The sequence below is a fragment of the Muntiacus reevesi genome, chromosome 4 (genome assembly GCF_963930625.1).
Source record: "Muntiacus reevesi chromosome 4, mMunRee1.1, whole genome shotgun sequence".
Classification (NCBI taxonomy): domain Eukaryota; kingdom Metazoa; phylum Chordata; class Mammalia; order Artiodactyla; family Cervidae; genus Muntiacus; species Muntiacus reevesi.
Genome location: NC_089252.1, coordinates 142142717 through 142165115, shown reverse-complemented (window position 1 = coordinate 142165115; position 22399 = coordinate 142142717). Strand labels below are relative to the sequence as shown.

Here is a 22399-nt window from a genome sequence, read left to right as displayed (position 1 = left end):
GAAAAGATCCTCAGAGAAGAACTTAAAAGATTTTGAGGACATGGGCAATGCTTGTAAAACACTTAGCATGATGCCTAGCAAGTACTCTCAGAAAGTCACCTTTTCAAAATTTGTATTTTAAAATCGAGGGTCACCTTAGTTCTTAACGGAAAAATAGCACTTTTTTCAGGTGTAAGGAGGTGGTGAGAAGTACTTGCTTGTAACTAAAAAACACAAAAACAACTGGCTTTAAAATTTAACTTTAATTACAAATTATTATCCCTGCAAACATTTAAACATTGGAGATTCAACCTGACTCCATCCCACTGTAACCCTGGAGATAACACCCTTTGTTATTAGGCTTGCCAAAACTTTTCCTATGGATTTACAAATCTCTTTGTCCGTAGAAATATGCATTAATACTATTATGTTGACATTTTCTGGGTACCTTCCGCAACAGGACAAAGAGATTTATCCTATACTTTCTAATATTTCAAGTCAGTCTTCGTAAAGGAGTTTTCAAAGTAAAAAAAACATTCCTTGTCCCCACTCCCCCCAACCTAAAAATGTGGGATTGTGGGATGTACCGATGTGGGAAAACAAAAGCCAAAATTCAGGCATTCAGGAGCAAACTTACATCTTCCCTACCAGGTAAGCGTGTGGCCTGGAAGGCCAAAGACTTCGTTCAAATCATTGTGAATAAAATACCCACCCCCACGCGCCATCGCAGGCAGTGACTCCTCATCCTCGCACCCCCAAATCTAAGACCTCCCTCTGCTGGAGCGCTGATTGGACAGTCAGCCCGAGCGCTTTCAATAGGCTGTGTGCCTACTGGCTCCAGATTTGGTCTATCCATTTAAGCGCTCGACTCCCGCATCCCCCATTGGAGTCAAACCGCTGCCTCTCGGAGGAGCCCAACCTACCGCGCGCTTCGTGCTCATTGGCTCAGTGAGCCGCTGCTCAGGAGGAGCAAGCCCTCCTCCTACATACCGATGGCCCAAGGACCGGTCAGTCGGCAGCTAAAGGCAGACTCAATTGGCCTATACACTCGCCAGTCAAACTCTTCGGCAGCAAAGCTCCACAGAACCTACGGGGATAAAACATCCCGCCCCTGTTCTTCCATTGGTTGGGTGGACCCACCGCTCCCCCTTCACGATCCCCCACCCCGCGGTCCATTCATTACACACAATAACGGGACCAATTGGAGTCGGTTCAAGACCTCGTATGCGTAGGCAAGACTGTCCGCCACTTACCCGGGATCAAGACCGATCACTCACGCTAACGTCTCCCCTGTTCTTCTGTGGTGAGGCCACAAGCCACCGCCGCTGCCGCCTTCTGCGCAACGCCAACCGCCCGCCAAAACGGATCCTTCCCTGCGCCTGCGCGACCAATCCTGAGACCGGACCCTTTCCCCGCCCATTACGCCTGCGCAAAAGGGGGCCCAACTCCCGCCACTACGCAGGCGCTTTAGGTTCGCCGCCGTCTCCTGCCCGCCATTTCACGTGTTCCTAGCGCCAGGCGGAACTTCTTACGCGCCTGCGTAAACTCGCCATTTTCCTACACATGCGCTCAGCAGGCAGTCGTTGCCAAAAAAAGAAAATATTGTAACTTGCTAACTACTTTTCTGATACATAGTATTAATCACGGCTTGCCAGGTAAACTGAATATAAAATTAAGGCCGTAGAGGATTAAAAAGTTTCTTTAAATAACCTAAGTACATTCAAACATGAATGATTGAATTACTAGCCAATCACACTAGTTAAGAATAATATTAGTCTAGAGCCAATAGACCCCGAGGGGTGGAGACTACGTAGAACGCCCAAATGGATGACGTTACACAGTAATGCAGCACCAGAGACCAATGGTAGGGGAAAGATGTTTCAAATATCCAATCAGAGCTATTCGGGGGCGGAGTCTACCAATGCCGAAAGCGCGGAGGCGGGATAAAAAAGGGAGGCCGAAGGTAGGCTGGCAGATACGTTCGTGAGGTTACTCCTTTCTGCCCGTGGACGCCACCGAGAAAGCATCGTTGAGGACTTCCCCGCCTCCACTGCCGTCATGTCTAAATCAGAGGTGGGTAAGAAGCTCTCTACAGTTGAATATCCTTTTCTCTTCCTTTCCTGAGTTTAGCAGGGTGCAGCTTGCTTGGCTGCTTGCCCCAGCCCTGTCGACGATTCTTCGATCGCTGCCCGGGCCTACCCCTCCCTGAGTTGAGGTCGCCATTTTGTCCTCGTCGCCATGAGGCTGCTGTCTGGCGACCCTTAGCATTCACGCCTGCTCGGTGCCCCTTGCAAAACTCTTACGCACATTTAGTTTGTTTTTTACCTTGTCCCAGTGGACTGCTTTTTTAAAAGAGCAGCTACAGATGGATTTGGGCCATGTAGTTCTCTTTCCTAGTCCTTTTGTTGGCGCGTGCGACGGAGGGAGAGTAAGGGACGCATGCGCTCAGAGCCTCCGAGCCCTCCCAGCCCCCAACCTACTGTCTCCCCCCGGTGGGGAGAAGCACGTGGTTTGCTGCGCCCCGAAGGAACAATAAGTGCTTACTACGTTGCTATCTGTTTTCTTTCTTGCAACTGAAAGGTGGTTTATGTTACAGCCCTACTTACTTCTTCCCCTCCTCCATTCCTAGTCTCCCAAAGAGCCCGAACAGCTGCGGAAGCTCTTCATCGGAGGATTGAGCTTTGAAACAACTGATGAGAGTCTGAGGAGCCATTTTGAGCAATGGGGAACGCTCACAGACTGTGTGGTAAGACTTAAAAGAGATAAAGGGTTGTAGAACTAGTTGGTTTCCTTGACTTAAGTTTCTGTGGCTATTGTTTGAATCTTAATAGGATGGTGTGGCTTTAACTGATTAAAAAAGTACCCAACTGATTTATTGTAGATGGTTAGTGGGAAATGGAAGGACTTGAGATACAAGATTGGTAATAAAGTTTCTTGTTGCCTTAGTCAGGGTAGAAAAGTCAACCATTCGGGGATCTTAACACGTATTAAACATTTTAAGGTAATGAGGGATCCAAACACCAAGCGCTCCAGAGGCTTCGGGTTTGTCACATATGCTACGGTGGAGGAGGTGGATGCGGCCATGAATGCAAGGCCACACAAGGTGGACGGAAGAGTTGTGGAACCAAAGAGGGCCGTGTCAAGAGAAGTAAGTACGTTTTTCCTCCTTGCATTAGTCATTTGGAGGATTTCCACTAGGGGGACTTGTGGGAGTATAATAGACTTAATATTCTTAAATGGGTTTCAATAGCAAAAGTTAATTTTTCTTACCTTAGGATTCTCAAAGACCTGGTGCCCACTTAACTGTGAAAAAGATTTTTGTTGGTGGCATTAAAGAAGACACTGAAGAACATCACCTGAGAGATTATTTTGAACAGTATGGAAAAATTGAAGTAATTGAAATCATGACTGATCGAGGCAGTGGCAAAAAGAGAGGCTTTGCTTTTGTAACCTTTGATGACCATGACTCTGTAGACAAGATTGTCAGTAAGTATCAGGTGGCTGACATTTGTTAAGGGTTCCGAAATCCATGCTGTATACTGAATTCTGAGATGATCTGTTTATTTTCAAAATCGTTTAGTTCAGAAATACCACACTGTGAATGGCCACAACTGTGAAGTGAGAAAAGCCCTGTCTAAGCAAGAGATGGCTAGTGCTTCATCCAGCCAAAGAGGTGAGTGACTTTGCTACTTAACTAAACCGTAAACATAATTTTGATAATTTTAGTCTGTACAGACCAACACTTTATCTTGATTCTTCAGGTCGAAGTGGTTCTGGAAACTTTGGTGGCGGTCGTGGAGGTGGTTTTGGTGGGAATGACAACTTTGGTCGTGGAGGAAACTTCAGTGGTCGAGGTATGTTCAGCTATAGCTTTCTAATAAAGAGTTAATGGTAAAGTTAAAATGATCCCCTGATGACTTGTTGAAAGTTACATTTTAATCAAAATGTAGTTCTGGGTTCTAACCAGTAACTGTTAAATAGAGAAATAGTTCTAATTGAATGTTTCCTTAAATTTATACTTAATAGAAGCTAACTTGTATGTAACCCACATCCTTTAGACCTGGTTTTTAAATTCCACTTTCTTCTAGGTGGCTTTGGTGGCAGCCGTGGTGGTGGCGGATATGGTGGCAGTGGGGATGGATATAATGGATTTGGTAATGACGGTAAGTTTTGTTAAAGAACCACAGGTAAAAAATTTTGGCAACTTTAGAGTAGGCTAGTAGAGACTAAAACCCTAGTGCATGATAAGCTCAACTATGACCTAATAGCATGTTGTGAGCAGGCCTTTAGCCGTGCTTGCACAGAATTTGACTGCTGAATACTTTTGTCTTATTGAGAAGACTTGTATTCTTGTAGGTGGTTATGGAGGAGGCGGCCCTGGTTACTCTGGAGGAAGCAGAGGCTATGGAAGTGGTGGACAGGGTTATGGAAACCAGGGCAGTGGCTATGGCGGGAGTGGCAGCTATGACAGCTATAACAACGGTGGAGGCGGAGGCGGCTTTGGCGGTGGTAGTGGTAGGTATCCAGTGATCCAAGTACTTGGCGCAATAGCTAGATTAGCCTTTTAGAGTTTATCCCTAGGAGGATTTGATGGTCTTAAAGCATTGTGTGTTGTGCTGCATGGTACTTTTTTTAATGGGCTTGCAATGCTACCTCCTAGCTTTAAGCTGGGGCCGCCTCACTCCCAAATAGATAGATGCTTAAGTGGATAGTGGTGTCTTCAATTGGAATTAGATTAGTTTCTAGCAGGATTTAGTGTTAATTCTTGGGATCTTAGGTGCTTAGTTGATGTATCCAGCATGTGTTTGCTGTGCCCCTGCCTGGGTAAAGGCCTTAAAGGCAAGAGAATGTATATCTTTTATTATGCCATGGTGAGTTGGGTGAATTTTTTAGTTATTGGATTATTCAACTGAACGCCTTGCCCATGAAATACAAATCGAATTTGGAGATAATCGAAATTGGAGAGCAGGGCAGATCAAGCGGTTTTTTTACTCTGAACACTAGGATTTCTCCTTTTCCCTGAGTAACATATAAAGGTCCTCTTTTCCATTCTTAGGAAGCAATTTTGGAGGTGGTGGAAGCTACAATGATTTTGGCAATTACAACAATCAATCTTCAAATTTTGGACCCATGAAAGGAGGAAACTTTGGAGGCAGAAGTTCTGGCCCCTATGGTGGTGGAGGCCAATACTTTGCCAAACCACGAAACCAAGGTATGGTATATATGTGGTATTGGAGGGCTAAACTAATACTGTTTAGGAAAGCATTAGATGTTTTGGCAGTGCAGATGTAGAAACCAAAAAATGACTGACTTAAAATAGTTTGGGTTGGGAAAATCACGTGAGCCCCAACTATCGTTACTGTTCATACTTACAAAACTTAAGAGAATATAAATTTTGTTCTTAGGTGGCTATGGTGGTTCCAGCAGCAGCAGTAGCTATGGCAGTGGCAGAAGGTTTTAATTACTGCCAGGTAAGTGAACACCTTTTTTTGTTGTTGTTCTCACTTAATTGTAATTTATGATGAACCCAGTAACCCTAATATAGCTGAGCAGTGCAACGTAGTTAACATTATAATTACAGTAAAATTGTGGATATTAAGTTAATATTCAGATCAGCAAAATTTGTGGGAAACAACTTGGTATTGGATTGTAGCCTTGAGTCTTAATATGTTTAGATTAACAACTTTATTCCATATTGTTCAACAGGAAACAAAGCTTAGCAGGAGAGGAGAGCCAGAGAAGTGACAGGGAAGCTACAGGTTACAACAGATTTGTGAACTCAGCCAAGCACAGTGGTGGCAGGGCCTAGCTGCTACAAAGAAGACATGTTTTAGACAATACTCATGTGTATGGGCAAAAAACTCGAGGACTGTACTTGTGACTAATTGTATAACAGGTTATTTTAGTTTCTGTTCTGTGGAAAGTGTAAAGCATTCCAACAAAGGGTTTTAATGTAGATTTTTTTTTTTTTGCACCCATGCTGTTGATTGCTAAATGTAATAGTCTGATCATGACGCTGAATAAATGTCTTTTTTTTTTTTTTTTTTTAATGTGCTGTGTAAAGTTAGTCTACTCTGAAGCCATTTTGGTAAACTACCCCAACAGTGTGAAGTTAGAATTCCTTCAGGGTGATGCCAGGTTCCATTTGAAATTTATTTACAACTTGCTTGGTGAAGCTGTTGTCTTCAGAACCTTGGTGTAGTTGAACTGACAGTTACTGTGTTGTGACCTGGAGTTCACCATTAAAAGGGTCACCCATGCAAAGTCATGGAGGTTTTTTTTTTTGGTTATTAATGATTGTTGGCACATCCTATGCAATATATCTAAATTGAATTATGGTACCAGATAAAAGTTATAGATGGGAATGAAGCTTGTGTATCATCCATTATCATGTGTAATCAATAAAAGATTTAATACCCTCTTGAATGGAATGACAACTGTATGGATTTGGGACTGGCAGAGTTTTGGACCTTCCCTACCCACTACCCCTGATGTTGAATGCTTCTATCAATTCAAGTTCAAAACTCTGCCAGAGAATAGAAACCAGCTGCTGGCTAATGCCACCTCGTAAATCCACAAGTTAGAAGCTTGGGGGAAGACCTTTTTTAAACTGACTAGTGCCATTAAGAATTTTATTCAACACACACAAACAGGCTTACATTAAAGGAAAACTGCAGTTTCTGTCCTGGTTGGGTGGGTCTTTATAGAGGTTTATGGATTGACCACTTACTATATGGAGATTAAAAATTCATGTGGTGAGAAACTGTATTGTCAACTTAAATATGTGCCAACTGCAGTTTTCCTTTGAATATGACACAAGATCACAAAACCATCCTAAAATGTTGCTTGTATAGAAAATGACTTTTAAACCTTTATAACGTTATTATCCAATCATTGTTATTTGTACATAGCTTCCTTTGAGCCTTCGCTTTGGTGCCCTCAATTTCAGTGCCATTGTACCTAGTAGTATAGATATTTGTTTACCACTAGGACTGTGTACTTCATCCCATGGGTGTGTTACCTGGAATTTTGGGGAGGGTTGGGGTGGGGTTGGGTGGGAGGTGGAGGTGGGTGGGAAAGCATGGGTAATAGTTCCATGGGCTTGATATTGGCTGAGTTTGCAATGGCAGGTGGAACCTTAACTATTGAGGGAGTTTGCAGATACCTCAGGATTCGTGACAATGCCTTTAAAGATCCAGGAGAGATGTTCAGCTACTAGGAACTGCTAGCAAGTATAGCGCGAATGGCTCCGAGCCCAGACACTCTACAGCTGAGAGTAGACACTTGTGGTATGTGGAGTACAGATAAGCCAGGGGCAGGCCACGGCACTCCATGAAAGCTAGGAGAGTGAAGTTTCAGTGACCATCGCAAGGAAGGAGGCAGACAAGAGTAAGGCACACCTGACTCTTAGGACTAGCAGTCAGAACCAGGAGAAAAGGTTTTATTGCTATGCTGATAGGTAAGAACAGATTTTACTTACATCCATATAGCTCTCTAAAATCCAGCCTTCTCATTTTCCTTAATATATTGAGCCAAAACTAGTCCAGTTAAGCTGAACTTGGTTTTTCTGGAACTGAGTTGCTTTAAATTGACACCCTACTCTTGGTGGCTCCCAAATGAAGGAAGTGAGCACTTTTAATTACTTCTACTGTGATATATATTTACCCTTTAATTTCTATATTTCTTACCTTCCTTTGATCTATTTCCTTAAAACAATGGCTCAAAGTAATATTAGAATCTTCCCCCCAAATGCTTGTGGGAGGTTGGGTGGTCCATTAGTGGGAGGTGGGGGGTTAGCCTGAGATGGAACTTGTCTCTGAAAAAAGGCTAGTTCTAAAGGCTGTTTACTTTTTTAGGGAGGACTCTGCTACCACAGGCATATCAACTCTTAAAAAAATCCGGAAACTTCAGTCCAAGCTCATGGATAAAAAGGTAAACTTTTATAAAGTAACAATGCTTAGTATTTCCAAAGAAAAATGACAAGCTGTCCCTCATAGACTAGAGAGGTCTCATAGCTTGATCTGTTATCTGCCTAATAGACTAGCTAGCAAACACTATTAAAACAATTAGATTCTCAGTGAAGAGAATGGATATAATTGTAGACTCTTTCATCTGCTTATGTACTTTTCTTTTTCCTTTTTGCAGAAACATCCTTAATGAGGACCTTTATCCAAGCCTCTTGGTGCTTGATTGTCACTGCTATGCAGTTACTTACTACCTGCTGTGCAGCGTGAATCATTCAATTTTGTGAATGAACTTTAAGAAAATAAACTGCGTTTAACTTGGTTTTGTGTCTTGTTTTGTCTCCATAATATTTATGGTAAATAACTTGGTGCTGCTTGTTTTTTACCAGATGAAGATTGAGAATGGGAAATAGAATTAATGATAGCCAGGTGTCTGGTACACCAGAATTGTACCCTCATTTCTTATTAGTGTTTCTTATAGTCAACTGTAATTGTTTAAAGAAAACTGCACTATGATTGCTCTAAGCAAAGCTACATAATTCAGATTAAGTTGGGATGAGTTATCTGTTAAGTTCTTGAGTATAGTGGACCTTTCCTAGGAATGAACAAACTTTTATTGGTCAATTATTTTCAGCTGCAAAAAGAGCCAGCAGATGGTGAAGTACCTCCTTTACTTCACCTTCACAAAATAAGCCTAAAAATGTTTGAAAGCAGTAGTTTAACTCTTTCAGCAAGTGCTTATATTTTTCTCTAGCCTGTTTCCATCCTTGGTAAAAGAAAGCTTGTGAATCCATCAGTCTGTTATTAACCAGAATTAAAGAGTAAGGAAATTCCCCGTTTTTTAATATGAAGTAAATGAGGGTAATTGCCTCATTCAAATTTTTGTGACCCACCCTTCCGTCTTTCACCTGAAGTACTGATAAGTACATGTGTCTGAGAATCTTGCACACTACAGCATACCTCCATGAGAGGTGTCTCCTGTTGACCATATCTCCAATGCCTAGAATGATGCCTTGAGCTTATGTATGTGTTAAATAATTTGAGTAAATGTCTAGATTAGTCTCTGAATTACCATCTTTGTGGGTTTGATTTGAATGAAAAAACTAGTTTGCTATCTCAAACTACCTGACCCTACATTTTCAAGTTTTTGAGAAAGTTGACAAGATGGACTGTCTTCAGATTTTGTTCCATGGAGACCAACTTTTTCCAAATCTGTAGACATTATGTTTTTATTTCAATCAATCACTTATGATTTTTTTGTTTCACAACTGTAATGAGTATCAAGAACTTGGAAGTAAGCTTTCTCTAGTGAAACGGAATAGAAGTGTTAAATAGAAGCAAAATGCTATATAATTTAGTGATCAGGAAGATTGGGAACTGCCAAGGAACAGGACAAAGGTGTGGTGTGGAGGGAGTTTGAAACTTCATTGTGTCCTAAATAGCAAAAGGCCCTAGATCTTCAAGAATCTAGAAGGGAAGTAGGGGTGGGGGAGGGGCAGAACACCAAAACAAGAATTGGGTAACATCTAACATAACCAGGGAGATGGATGATTTAACCAAAATGCATATGGTGTGTTGCTGTGGAGCAAGTTTTATCCAGTCCTGGGTTTGAAATCCTCAAACTTGTTCACTCAGTGGTGGTCAACGCCAGGCTTCTCTGTGGAATTTGTTCAAACTCCTGTCCATTGAGCCAGTGATGCTGTCCAAACACCTCATCCTCTGTTGCCCCCTTCTCTTACACTCAGTCTTTCACAGTATCAGGGTGAAAGTTGGGTTCCAATTCAATTCTCGTTCCAACCAAGAAAGGCCTGTCCTGTGGGCATTGGGCATTCTAGGCCTTTCAGTACTAACACTCAGGAACAAAGGGTCTAGCCAGCTCCAGCAGCAATCCTAGCTCTATAAATAGGGGGCCAGCCAAGAAGGTGGGGTTCCTTAAGTCATTCATGACCTCCGGCTCTGAGAAAGGGATTCAAAGTGGTAGATCACACTGCTCAGGCCCAGCTGTCGTGTGTCCCGTCCTCCTACAGTCATAGGGGACAGAGAGAAGCAAGCTCAGCAGAACACCTTCCCCACCACCAACAGGCAGTGAGCTCTGAGGAGCACCCCAGTTTATCACCCTCCCTCGAGAAAGAAGACACAGCAGAAGGCTATTTCTGTAGAGTGCTTTATATACCAAGGCTCAATCGAGACTGGGAACCTAGAAAACTGAACCATGGAAGAGAGATTCCAGCCCTCCCCTCACATCCTTGCCTCCAGGCAAGCCTCACTGAACACACCTCGGACCTTCCAAATGCCAGGTTTCCCACTGTGGTCCCCTCCTGGTCTACAGAACTCAGCTCCCCCTGGGCCTCATGGATGGGGAGGACCTTTATTGAAAGAGAATGCAGGAAACCCCCATCACCAGTCCCACCCCTCTGGCCAGCTCAGTCTGCGGCCTCCATCTTGGCCCCCCGGGGCACCAGGAAGATGGCCCCATCAGGAGCCTGGTGTAGCGCATACTCTTCAGGGGAGTAGCTGTTGCCTGCTTCATCCCGCAAGTGCTGGAAAATGTCACGGTACAGGTCCGTCAGCTGTTGGCGCATGACCTCCAGGGTCCGGTCGGCCTCGCCTCGGGCCCGGAGAAGCCGCTCCCGCTCGCTGCCCAGCCGTTCCAGTTCCCGCTCCAGCTGCACGATGGTCTCCAGCTTTCTCTTGCGACAGTTCTGGGCGGCCACCTTGTTCTTGCCCCGCCTTCGGATGTCCCGGACCAGGGCCAGCTGGCTCTCCGTCAGCGGGTACCGCGCCAGCAGCTCATTGAAATCATCCACCGGCAGGTTGACAATCTTGTCCGTAGGGAAGGGGATCTTCATGGCCAGGGCCCGCCGCTCATCCCGGCTCCCCGCCTCCCCCCGTGCAGCAGGCTTGGCCCGCACAGGGCCTGAGGAGGGTTCTAAGGCTAACGGGGTCTCGGCAGGTGGCAAGGCATAGTTGGGGTGGGTCAAGGAGTTGGGCATTAGTGAGTAGGGGTACTCCACTGGATACATCTCTACATACTCGCTGCGACGCCGGCCAGCCTCTGTCCCCTCCAACTCAAGAGATTCAGCGTCACTATAGTTGAGGGATAATCCTGAGTCAGATTCTGGGTCTTCTTGGGGCTTGGATGGCCCCGCTGACAACCCAATGTCCAGGAGGGCCAAGGGGTCTGGGAGCGGGTCACTCAGCAGGCCCGAGAGGGTCAGTGGTTTGGAGACTGGTACAGTCATGTTGCTGCCATAGGAGTACGGAGGGTCTGGGACATGAGACGTGGGTGCTGGGAGCTCATAAGGTGGTGTAGGAAGCGGAAAGCCAGGCTCCGAGTGGATAGAGCAGGGGCAGTAACTTGGAGGTGGCGGGGGCCCTGGGTATGGGACGGGGGCTGGGGGCTCGAACGTCGGCTCACTTGGAGCATTCAGACCCTGCAAGGAAAGACACCCAGAGGTTTGTAGGCGGGCTGGGAAAGAGAAGAAACCACCTCTCTCTCAGAGCCAAACTGACTCCCACTGAAAGAACCAGTGAGATAATCACAAGGGAGCAGAAAGTTGCTAATAATCCTTGAAAGCTTCTGGCGAAGTTGTGACACAGCAAGTTGATGAAGAAAGCGGCTCAAACAGGAAGGGAACTCGCTGAAGTCAGACTTCAGAAAGGACTACCTAACGCCACAACAGTTGTGGAATCTCCTCCTCTTCAGGAGAAGTTCTTACTGGCTTGAGATGGCTCTTGTCCCTTTATTTCCTTCAGGAAGACAAGGAGTCACTCCAAGATGACCCTTGGAACCCTCTTCCTGCTGCCGTGATCTAGGGTCAAAGGGTCAAGTTCAGACCCTGGCCATGCCCTGGGTGCCCAGCAGAGGGAGCAGCTGTGTGGGAAGAGGGCTTAGGGCAGATCCTGGGGGCCCAGGCTGGCAGTAGGGGAGAGAATGGAGTGGGCACAGTGCCAGGTCTGGGGCAGAGAGTTACTTTGGGGAGCCACCGTCAGCTCTGCCCTTTCCCCTCCAGTCCCTCTGTCCCTGCCCAGGTGCAGAGAGGAGGAGAGAACATGCTGGGGAGAACAGGGCCCCCAACTCACCTTGGGGAGCCACCCTGCTGCAGCCCAGCTGGGGACAAAGGCATCATTGTTAGGCCAACAGACACCCCTTTGTCCAAGTAGCAGGAGGAAAGGACCCCGGCAGAGCCTGACCCCACCCCTCCCTTCCCGAGGCCCCTGATCTACAGCTCTGCTACCTGCGGGAAGGGGCCCAGCTGCTGAGGACAGGGGGAGGAAATGAGGGAGGAAGATGGGCAGGCCTGGAAGAGGGCAGAACAGGGGAAGGGGAAGAAGGGAAGGCGGGGCAGGAGGTGAGGTTGAGAGACGTGAGTAGAGTGACTGCCCAGAGAGCTTGCATCCCCAATCAAATTCTCCCTTCCCACCACCGATATCTCCTGCTCATCCGCACCCCTCCCCCTCAACGCTCTGGCCTTCCCTCCAGATCTCCTCGACTCCAGCCCTTCTTTTGACAGTGCCCAGAACATTTCCATCTCCAGACCCTGGGCTCTGCTTGCTCCAGCACCACCCCCACACCCACAACCCCGCCACGCACACCCAGGGCCAATCCCAGCCCAACTCCCTGTTTCACTGCTTTCCCTGCCCCCAACCACCTCGTTCCCCCCTACCTGGCTTACCTGCAGCTCAGTGATGGACATGATCTCCTGCCAAGTCAGTTCCATCTCCCCTGGCTCCGGAATGGGCAGCTGTGTCACCCTGTTCCTGCTCTGCTGTGGAGGACACGGGGACATCCTACTGGGCCAGGGCCTGCTCCAAGGTCCCGAGAGCCCAGACGGTCCCAGCAGCCTGTGTCAAAGGAGAAACAAGGGTTAGGGCCTCTCCTGCCATGGCTCAGCAGTTTTGTCCTTCTTCATTGAGCAGCTGGGCTTCCCAGGAGGTGCAGTGGTAAGGAATCCACCTGCCAACACAGGAGATTCACGGGGTTTGATCCCTGGGTGGGGAAGATCCCCTGGAGGAGTAAATGGCAACCCACTTCAGTATTCTTGCCTGGAAAATCCCATGGACAGAGGAGCCTGGCGGGCTACAGTCCATGGGGTCACCAAGAGTCTGACAGGACTGAGCGACACAGGCATGCATGGAGCGGCTCCCTCCAGCTTCACCTGAGGGAAGGAGACGCCTCATCCCCCCATTCATGCCGGACTCATCAACGACTCCTTAAGCTAGAAAGCCTTTTTCTGCTCTGTTATCTCTACCTCACCTGCTATGGCTGTAGGCAGTTCCTCTGGGAGCACAGTAGGTTTTATCTTCTTTTCAGATAAGATGCCTTCTCTTTCCCCTACTGCTTAACTCCTCAGGACTGTATCACAGGCCAGGTCAGAAGCCGCATCACCTAGGGTTGTGGTTTTGTTTTTCCTATCTCCTGCAGCAGCATCAGGGATCACTCCTGCTCTCCTCCTCTGCCCTCAGTTTTAGGATCTCAGTCTTTTCCTTCCCAGTTGAGAGTGAGTGCTTGGGGATCCCCAAGGAGCGTGTTGTGGGAAGAGCCAAGCAGACAGCCCCTCCCTTTCTCTAAGATAGGGCCCAGGCCTGCTGGCTGATAGCAGCCCTGCCCTCGCCTCCTATCCTGGTCCTGGGCTCCCCTGCCTGGGCCAGATAAGAGGTTTATCAGCGGCAGGCAGCAGAGGAGGAATGGTCTCTGGAGGCACTGGACCTCTGCCCCGTGTCCTGCAGGGTCCTCTCGGCTATACCCCACCCCACAAACCAGGTCATATAATAACCACAGCAAAGACTTACTTGGCATTTGTTGAGAACTGAGCCTGTGAGTCTATAGGCATTCATTTATGAGATTGATTTTCACAAAGATCCTATAGGTCCATTCCGAAGCTGAGACTCAAGCTGATAAATAGCAGAGTCAGGTCTGGTACCTAGAGTTGCTGACTCTACTACCTATCCCACCTTCCAGGCGCCTTCCCAGTCCTGCTCCCATGTCTTGCTTTGCCGAGACTCTACTGGCAGTCAGCATCAGTCAACTCCTTCTGTAGAATATTGGCCTCTTTTCTCTTCTAGGGAATATTTCTTTAGAGACTTGAATACTCACTCCCTTCCAGCCTCTTTGCTTTGGATCTGGGCTGGAGTTGCAGACCTGCGCAGCAGCAAGATGTTGGGCAAGCCATCGCCTTTCTCTGAGCCTCTGTTTCCTCATTTGTAAAACCAGGGAGTGAGACAAGTTGAATTCGGAGGTCCCTCCCTCTCTGCTTGGACAGTTCAACATTCTCAGCAATCCCTCAGCCCTGCCTTCATCTTCTCCTTTCTGTCACCCTTTCTCCTCACTCCCCCTCCCTATTCCCCGACACCCATCTCACCCTCATCTGTTCTCCCTGCCTTTGGCAAGACACTCCATTTGGCAGGGGCCCCCTGATCTCTTAGGGCCACGCACCATACCCTATGTTTGTTGTGGAAGTAAAGGCAGGCAGACTGGGTGAGTGGGGGAGACTTACAGAAGGACAGACAGAGTATAGGGTTGGGTTGGATGACCTTAGATCACCACAAGAATGGCCTATCACAGGTATTTAATATGGAATCCACTCTGACTCACCACAAAATTAATGAGAGCTGCAAATTGTACTTTTGAAGGAGGATCACCCCAAGTCCCTGCCTGCCCCCTCCTTGTTATATGGCCATCCCTAGAGCTGGGAGTTGGCACAGGCCCTTGGCCAGTGGGCAGAGGGCGGGGTGTTTATGTCTGTCCAGGATGCCATTTCAACACCGGAACCCCACCTTCTCCACCCAGGTTCTGGCGGAAATTGCCCAAAGGCAAAGTGAATGGAGAAGGGGTTTAGGGGGCAGGGACGATGACTCTTGCCTCATAGACCTTCTCTCTCACACACACACACACATCCCGTTTCGTCCCTCCGTATAATTTCCCGGATCTGACTCTTGGGTGCAATACAAAGATCCTGCCCTAGGAGGCAGGAGACCAGGTTCTCTGGCATTCCACATGCATAATCTGGGGCAAATTGCTTCCTATTTATTCTCTCCCATTAAATGGAGACAGACCTGGAGAACCTCCTTACAGTAGATTGTATCTGGCTCAAGCAATCACAAACTTTATTGTGGGGTGCATTCACCTGGGGTGCTTGTGAAAATATAGAATTCTGAAAGCCACCCCAGATCCATCAAAATTGAATTCATAGGTACAGGTACCTGGCAATCAGCCCTTTAACAAGTGGCCTGGTAGGTGTTTCTGATGCCAGAGGTCCACTGTACTTTGAAAATTATTAACCAGTCCAACCATATGGATTTACTTGAAAGAACACAAAGTCAGAAAGTCTGACAAGTAATCTCCAGACTTCTCGCTTCACAACCTCGATCCAAGCAAGGCTGGGTTCTAGACTGCCCTGGTCTCTGAAACTAGATATCAGCCCCTTCTCATAAAGTCCAGGAATTTAATCCTCCCCTTACCCTAGGACAGGGAAATGAGAATCCAGAAGGGTCACTGGGGGAGACAGGAAGTAAGGAAAAAGGCAATTAAGGAGAACCTCAGGATCAACTCCAGCCGGCTCTCTGGTACAAGTCTGTGCCAGACCAAAAGGGAGTAGTCTGTTCTTCCCGAGACACTCAGAGATGGGTGGTGGCCTACACGCCAGCTGTAGGCCCCTCTGGATCTTAGGAGCCTACCTTCCTGAAGACAGGCCAGGGAGCTGGCAGCCAGGGGTATAGCTCAGGGAGAAGGAATCAGATCAAATAGAACATCACAAAGGGTACAGAAGCTGAAGAGGTCCTGGGAAAGTGCAGCCTGCCTCCCTGTGTCCCTTTTCTTTTACAGCAAATGGTCCTCACTTTCCAGTTTAGCCCACACTTTGAGGTCACACAGCCATCTTGACCCCCAACACTGCATATCAAGTAGGATGGACGCCATCTCCGGGGACTATAATCCACCCTCTTTACTCTCATCCTAAACCATTCTGGCTTACCCAAAGAGATTTTATCACAATCCCTGAGTACACGCAGAATGACCTGGAGCTTTATGTTTCAGGATACAGAGTGAGAACCGTTTGGGGAAGGATGCTGTGGAGAGGAAGGCATTCGGCCCCATCTGCAGCCCCAGGGTTCTAACACCTTGACAAGGCGGAGAAAGAGAGAGAGGGCTTGCCTCTGGGACCCTGTTCTGAGGCTTATTAGACTTCCCTCTCCTCTCCAGGTGTCAACAGAAGCAGTGAAAGGATGGGGGGGAGGGATCAGTAAAACTTGGGGTGTGGAGTGATGTGTGAGCAGCCTGCAGCTTAGAAAGATTAGAAAGAATCTCCAAAGAGAGGGAGGCACACCGAAGTGAGAGAAAGCAACAGAATGTGGGGGAAAGGGGGTGGGTGGAGGGAGCCATGGGGAGGGAGAGTTGAGGGTGTGGAGAGAGATTTGAGCACAGTAAGACTGAGCACAGTAAGATGTGTGGGGTCACACAGGACTCAAAGAGGTGCACGGGAACAAGGCAAAGAGGGACGAGCTTCTGCCGTCCTGTCACCCAGTCACTAGACCCCAACTTCAGCCCTTAGGAAGCCCAGTGATGGAGAATCTCAGCTCCAGCAGGTGTGACAGGTGACCTCTCTGCCACTGTCCCCAGCCATCTGTCTCCTCAGCTGCCAAGATTTCTAGTCAGAAGCAACTATGCTGCGGTGGGATGGCTTCCTCTGCCTCCCAGTTCCAGCTGATCCCTACTGCCCCGGGGCCTGGAGAAGAGAAGGCTCACAGGGAGGAAAGGATTCAGCACCTCTGAGCCCTAGCAGCCCATCCTGGTGCCACAACCCTTCTCAGCAACCTAGGCGTCCACGGTCTCAGATTCCGCAACTTCCCTGAGACCTCCCCAGATGGCTGGACAGGGCAGCGTGATGGGATGGAGTAGGGGAAAGGATGCTACCGCATACCTGAGAGTCCAGCGACAGCCAGCCTGCCCAAGGGTTACTCAGGGTCACTCCCCAGCCCCTGAGGCATCCCTCGGGGGGACCACTGTCTGGTCCCCATCCATAGCATTTTGCCCCAAGAATCCCAAAGGGCTCAAGAAGCCACGTAGGTCTCCCAGAGAAACTCCCACACCTGTCAAATTCCTAAACCAGGGGCAGCCCGGTAAGGTCTGCGACCTCCTAGGATCGCCGGGCAAGTTGGTTCTTCTCCCTTTGGCTTCTCCGCCCCCCCAGCCCGTCCCCCAGATCCACTGCAGTCCTCCTCCCCGACCGCCCCGCAAGCACCTGTGGCAGGGTCCCAGCGGGGTGAGGAGAGCGACGAGAGAGACGAGGCCGGCCTGGGCTGGCACCTCCTGGGTGAGGCTCCCCGCTACCTCTGAGAGCCGCGGAGGGCCGTGCCCCGCCCCCCGGCCATCGCTGAGCGCCCCGTCTGGAGGCTCCGGGAGCTCCGGGCGGTCGCTGAGCGCCCGGTGTGGAGTGCGGGGAGCTCCGGGCCGGCGCACCAGCCTCTTCTCTGAAGCCCTCGGCCTGAGTTCTCCGTCCTTCCTCCAACCCTCCCCTTTCCCCGTGGCCCTCCTCTCCTCCTGCCCCTTCTGGCCAAGAGAGGAAACTTGAGCCCGGTGTGGTTTCTGCCCACACCCCGCCCCCACCTTGCTCCCGGCCAGCGTGGGGCACACATGGCTCCCAGCCCTCCATGTGAGCCCAGGAGTCCAGCCAGCTCTGCGTTTCTCCCACGCGTATGATGAATTTCAACCTGATGATCTAAGCGGCGGAGCGACCTCTGAACTTCGTACAAGTTGTAACCCCCTGCCCTTTGCCCCTTTGACTCTCTTCAGGACAGGGAAACTGAGTCCTGGCGAGGTGGAGAGCAGCTGGAGAAAAGGACCAGATGTCTAGCATCCCAGTTGTTAGGCAGGTAGGCCTTCGGGACACTGCTTTTAAAATTTCAGGAAAGCCTGGGCTCTGGGAAAGGGGTAGGGCAGCTTCTAGGGGAGGAGAGCCCAGCCGCTTTGATGCGTCGTTTCACCTGTAGCCTTCTCCCCTCCCCCTGCAGCCTCAGATGTCCTAGGACAAAGGCCTCTTTCTTGGCCAGGTTTGTTGTCAGTGTGTGAGGGGAGTTGGGGTGGGGGGGAGCCGCCTGGCAGGGACATTATTCACCTGCCTTAAAGGGGACCCTAGATGCCCTCTGTCCTTGCTTCCAGGCAGTCACCCGTCACAGGGCAGCCACATACTCGACAGAACAGGACATGTGTGAAGGATGTCAGGTCCACCCCCGGCATTCACAGCAGCTCTGGGGCAGGCCAGTAAGTACCCCTGGAAATCACTCATTCATCCATTTGCCTCCAAGCCATAACCCAAGTTCCAGGCCAAACAGATCTTTCTCCAGAGACTAGGAGAAAAATCTGGCTTCCTCCTAGCTTTTAGTAGCTTTTAGCTCTAAGGAAAGTCTTTCCTATGTCTAGCTTCACTCTTTACAGCTGCAGCTTACACTTTTTTCTATTTTTTTTTTCTTCTTATGATATTCAAGTTAAATTGGAAACAGTTATTGACTAAGGAGGTAGGCAGGTGCCACCCTAAGACAGGACTGGTATTCAACCAGCATTCTGTGATAGGCTTGTGTTCACTATTAAAATAATGAAAACATTCTGTCCCACTTGGTAAAGAATAGCTTCTGGGAGTCTTCCAAGTGTTCCCCATCATTACAGTACTATGTCAGCCACCCCAGTCACCCCAGTTCTCTCTCAGGATGCCCCCAACCCAATAAGACAACCGAGCAACTCAAGAGGCAATGTGATACCTGCAGCCTGTGTGTGTGGGTTTGATCAACACCCATGCCAAACCCATAGTTCAGTGATTTGAATTTCATCCCTGCCCCAGGACATCATAATTCTACATGCATGATTTGTGTGGGGCAGGAGGTGACCCATGGCTTCATTGCATGTTACATGAAGGTTCAGAATCTCTCGATGACCTGGGTATGAATCCAGGTCACAAACATGAGTACTCAGGTAGCTTATGTATTTATTTGGGCCCATTGGAGGGGATGAGGGGTGGTGATAGTCATACTTGTGGCTGATTCAGTAATGGTACCAGGTTACAGATAGTCAACAAACATTTGCTGAATGAAAGCTACCAGTTCAGGACACTATTTGTAGTATCAGACATACAATTATAACATAAGTTTTCCAATGAATGAATGGATATTTATGGAGTGTCTACTTATCATTCATTCATTCAACAAATATTTGTTGTGTGTCTACAATGTTTCCCACTCCAGAACTACACAAAGATAAATAAGAATAGTCTGTGTCCTTAATAACAGCCTATGCAGGGAATTTGGGGTTTTCCAGGTGGCACTAGTAGTAAAGAATCTGCCTGCCAATGCAGAAGACTCAGGAGATGCGGGTTCAATCTTTGAGTTGGGAAGATTCTCTGGAGAAAGAAATGGCAACCCACTCTTGTATTTTTGCCGGGAAAATCCCATGGACAGAGGAGCCTGGCGAAATACAGTTCATTGGGCCTCAAAGAGTTGGATACAGTAATAAAGGTCTGTATAAAGTGCTATGGAGGGACTTCCCTGGAGGGCCAGTGGTTAAGACTTCTCCTTCCAATGCAGGGATACTGGTTTGATCCCTGGCTGGAGAGGGAAGATCCCACATGCCTTGTGGCCAGAAAACCAGAACATAAGCAACAGAAGCAATATTGTAACAAATTCAATAAAGACTTAAAAATGATCCACATCAAAAAAAAAGACACTATGGAGCTGAACTGCTGTTGGGGAAATTCAGAGCGGGCTTCACAGAGGAGGTGACAATTGAGCTGGGCTGTGGAGAATGACTCAGGGTTCACCAGGAAAAGAGGGGAGAAGGGTATTCCAAGCTGAGGTGTGAAAGCCCATAGGCATCAGACTGAGAAGAGTTCTCAGGGTTTCCTAGGGTGGAGTGTAGGGTAGGAAGTAGTGAAAAATAAGTTTGGGGAGATTGACTGGGGCTAGATTGTAAAAGTCTTGAAAGCCAGATTAGGGCAGTTGTGTTTCATCCCATGTGCGAGTCAAAGACATGTTTGAAGCAGTTTACTTGCTTTCAGGGACAGACATGGTCGTACAGGCTGAGCTAAGTCAACAGACAGCCTTCATTTAGGCGGCTGGCCAGGATATCTCTCCCACCTCACCCTATTCCCCTCCCGTAGAAGAGGCTGTTACTGTGGTTAGCAGGCTGTGTTCTGCCTCTAGAATATTCTTTTTTTTTTTTAATGTATTTATTTATTATTTTTGGTTGCACTGGGTCTTTGTTGCTGCACACAGACTTCCTCTAGTTGCAGAGAGTGGGGGCTACTCTTTCTTGCAGTGTGTGGGCTTCTCACTACAGTGGCTTCTCTTGCAGAGCACAAGTTCTAGGCGCACATGGGCTTCAGAAGTTGTGGCTCTTGGGCTCTGAATGCAGCCTCAGTAGTAGTGGTAGATGGGCTTGGTTGCTTCGCAGCATGTGGGATCTTCCCAGAGCGGGGATCAAACCCATGTCCCCTGTATTGGCAGGCGGATTCCTATCCACTGTACCTCAAGGGCAGTCCCAGAACACTCTTTACAGCCCCCCAGGGGTGGGGATGGTTCCTTTAGTCCCCTCCTTTCAGATTCCTGCTGTCTAGAGTCAACCTCCTTCTATCTTAAATCTCCTTTGCTTGATGTAAGATTAACAGGGTATTAGGAGTCTGAATGGGTTGGACAGTGCCTGCAGCTAGGCAAGGCAGAATACCTAAGATTTTCCTAGCCCCAAGATCCTCCTGCTTCAGCCAAAGTGGCAGAGTGTGGAGAAAAACATGGCCGCATATCTTTACTGTTACGCCGTTCTTCATCCCTGCTGCTCACGCACCCCCAAAAGGCTGTCTTGTTGTCACCTCTGGTCAATTCACCCCACCCTCACCCCACTGCCTGTGCACACACCATCAGCATCAGGGCAAGCCACAGCCGTGTTGCCAAACACCCTACCGGATTATGCAACTAGCTTCCCGAGTAGGGCGGGGTGGGTAGAGGTGAAACCCGGGGAGGGCCACAGGTCCCAGAGGGAGCTGGCTGCCTGGCCTGCTTGCCTGCTGGGCTGACCGCAGTGGCCCCAGGGGGCGGGGGCAGGGCTGGCCCTTTTATCAGTGCCCTGCAGGGTTGCAGCCGGCACCCCCTGGCTTCCTCTCTCAACAGACGGAAAGGGGAGGCAGCCACAGGGTGCAAGGGAGGGCTGGGCGTTATCCTAGGCTGCAGAGCCTGGCGGTTACCCCGGATGCCTGGGGGAGGTGTTGGAGGGGGTCTGGGACCAGGGAATAGTGAGGCCCCTCTTACTCAAGTAAGGAAGGGGAGATATAAACTGAGGCCCAGATGGTGGAGCCAGATGTCCTAAGCCATCCATTGGTTTTTCCTTGTGTTCCAGTTTGGATGAGGATAGGATAAAAAAAAAAAAGGTCTCTGAAGAGGTTCCTTTCCATATATAAGAATTCCAAGAGGATTGACTCAGGAGTCAGGACACTGAGCCCCACTATCAGGTCTAAAAAGCTTGTGGCTCTCAAGGGTACAGAGAGTTGGGGAGGACTGAGGTTCCCAGTCTTGGCATCTGGGGGTTATTTCCGGGTAGCAGAGTCCCACACCTAACCTAAGACACATGAAGGCTGATAGATGAGTCCAGAATAGTCCAACATAACCCCTGGAGCTTAATTCTAAATCTAGAGAGGGGAGTATGTTGCATGGTGTTCAGTTCAGTTGTCACTCAGTCGTGTCCAACTCTTTGCGACCCCATGGACTGCAGCACGCCAGGCTTCCCTATCATCACCAACTCCCCGAGCCTACTCAAACTCACATCCATCGAGTCAGTGATGCCATCCAACCATCTCACCCACCGTTGTCCCTTTCTCCTCCCGCCTTCAATCTTTCCAAGCATCAGGGTCTCTTCAAATGAGTCAGTTCTTAGCATCAGGTGGCCAAAGGACTGGAGTTTGAGCTTCAACATCAGTCCTTCCAATGAATGTTCAGGACTGATTTCCTTTAGGATGGACTGGTTGGATCTTCTGGCAGTCCAAAGGACTCTCAAGAGTCTTCTCCAACAGCACAGTTCAAAAGCATCAATTCTTGGGTGCTCAGCTTTCTTTATAGTCCAACTCTCACATCCATACATGACTACTGGAAAAACCATAGCTTTGACTAGACAGACCTTTGTTGGCAAAGTAATGTCTGCTTTTTAATATGCTGCCTAGGTTGGTCATACCTTTTCTTCGAAGGAGCAAGTATCTTTTAATTTCATGGCTGCAGTCACCATCTGCAGTGATTTTGGAGCCAGCCCAAGAAAATAAACTCTGTCACTGTTTCCATTGTTTCCCCATCTATTTGCTGTGAAGTGATGGAACAGGATGCCATGATCTTCGTGTTTTGAATGTTGAGTTTTAAACCAGCTTTTTCACTCTCTTTTTTCACCTTCATCAAAAGGCTCTTTAATTCCTCTTCGCTTTCTGCCATTAGAGTGG

At 48.4% G+C, this 22399-nt stretch overlaps 3 protein-coding genes across 8 annotated transcripts in view; 1 reads left to right on the top strand and 2 right to left on the bottom strand.

Moving 5' to 3' along the window:
• The window catches only part of CBX5 (chromobox 5), a 34279-nt gene extending 32905 nt beyond the window's left edge, over positions 1-1374 (bottom strand). For 2 of the 3 annotated variants that reach the window (XM_065934246.1, XM_065934251.1), the window contains exon 1: positions 1233-1374. The gene's annotated coding sequence lies outside the window, so the exon portion shown is untranslated. Of the gene's footprint in view, positions 1-969; positions 1067-1232 lie in introns of all 3 variants that reach the window. The other variant, XM_065934248.1, reaches the window with a different exon arrangement.
• A 541-nt stretch (positions 1375-1915) lies between these two features.
• Positions 1916-8264, top strand: HNRNPA1 (heterogeneous nuclear ribonucleoprotein A1). 3 transcript variants are annotated; one of them, XR_010663050.1, is made up of 12 exons: positions 1916-2052; positions 2609-2725; positions 2981-3127; positions 3255-3465; positions 3560-3652; positions 3741-3833; positions 4068-4142; positions 4336-4494; positions 5036-5191; positions 5385-5450; positions 7836-7911; positions 8125-8264. XR_010663050.1 is itself a non-coding variant. In XM_065934244.1 (11 exons), the coding sequence occupies exons 1-10, from the start codon at positions 2038-2040 to the stop codon at positions 5438-5440; spliced, it is 1122 nt and encodes a 373-aa protein (XP_065790316.1). In that variant the 5' UTR covers positions 1916-2037; the 3' UTR covers positions 5441-5450; positions 5686-6025. The 3 variants fall into 3 exon arrangements, 2 of the variants coding, with proteins under 2 accessions (XP_065790316.1, XP_065790317.1); XM_065934244.1 differs by lacking the exons at positions 7836-7911; positions 8125-8264 and adding an exon at positions 5686-6025; XM_065934245.1 differs by lacking the exons at positions 4336-4494; positions 7836-7911; positions 8125-8264 and adding an exon at positions 5686-6025.
• A 1593-nt stretch (positions 8265-9857) lies between these two features.
• On the bottom strand, positions 9858-17433 carry NFE2 (nuclear factor, erythroid 2). Of its 2 annotated transcripts, none has more exons than XM_065935503.1 (3): positions 17183-17433; positions 12620-12788; positions 9858-11377 (listed from the first exon to the last, which is right to left on the bottom strand). In XM_065935503.1, the coding sequence occupies exons 2-3, from the start codon at positions 12731-12733 to the stop codon at positions 10367-10369; spliced, it is 1125 nt and encodes a 374-aa protein (XP_065791575.1). In that variant the 5' UTR covers positions 12734-12788; positions 17183-17433; the 3' UTR covers positions 9858-10366. The 2 variants fall into 2 exon arrangements, with proteins under 2 accessions (XP_065791575.1, XP_065791574.1); XM_065935502.1 differs by lacking the exon at positions 17183-17433 and adding an exon at positions 13737-14165.
• Between the last annotated feature and the right edge of the window lie 4966 nt (positions 17434-22399).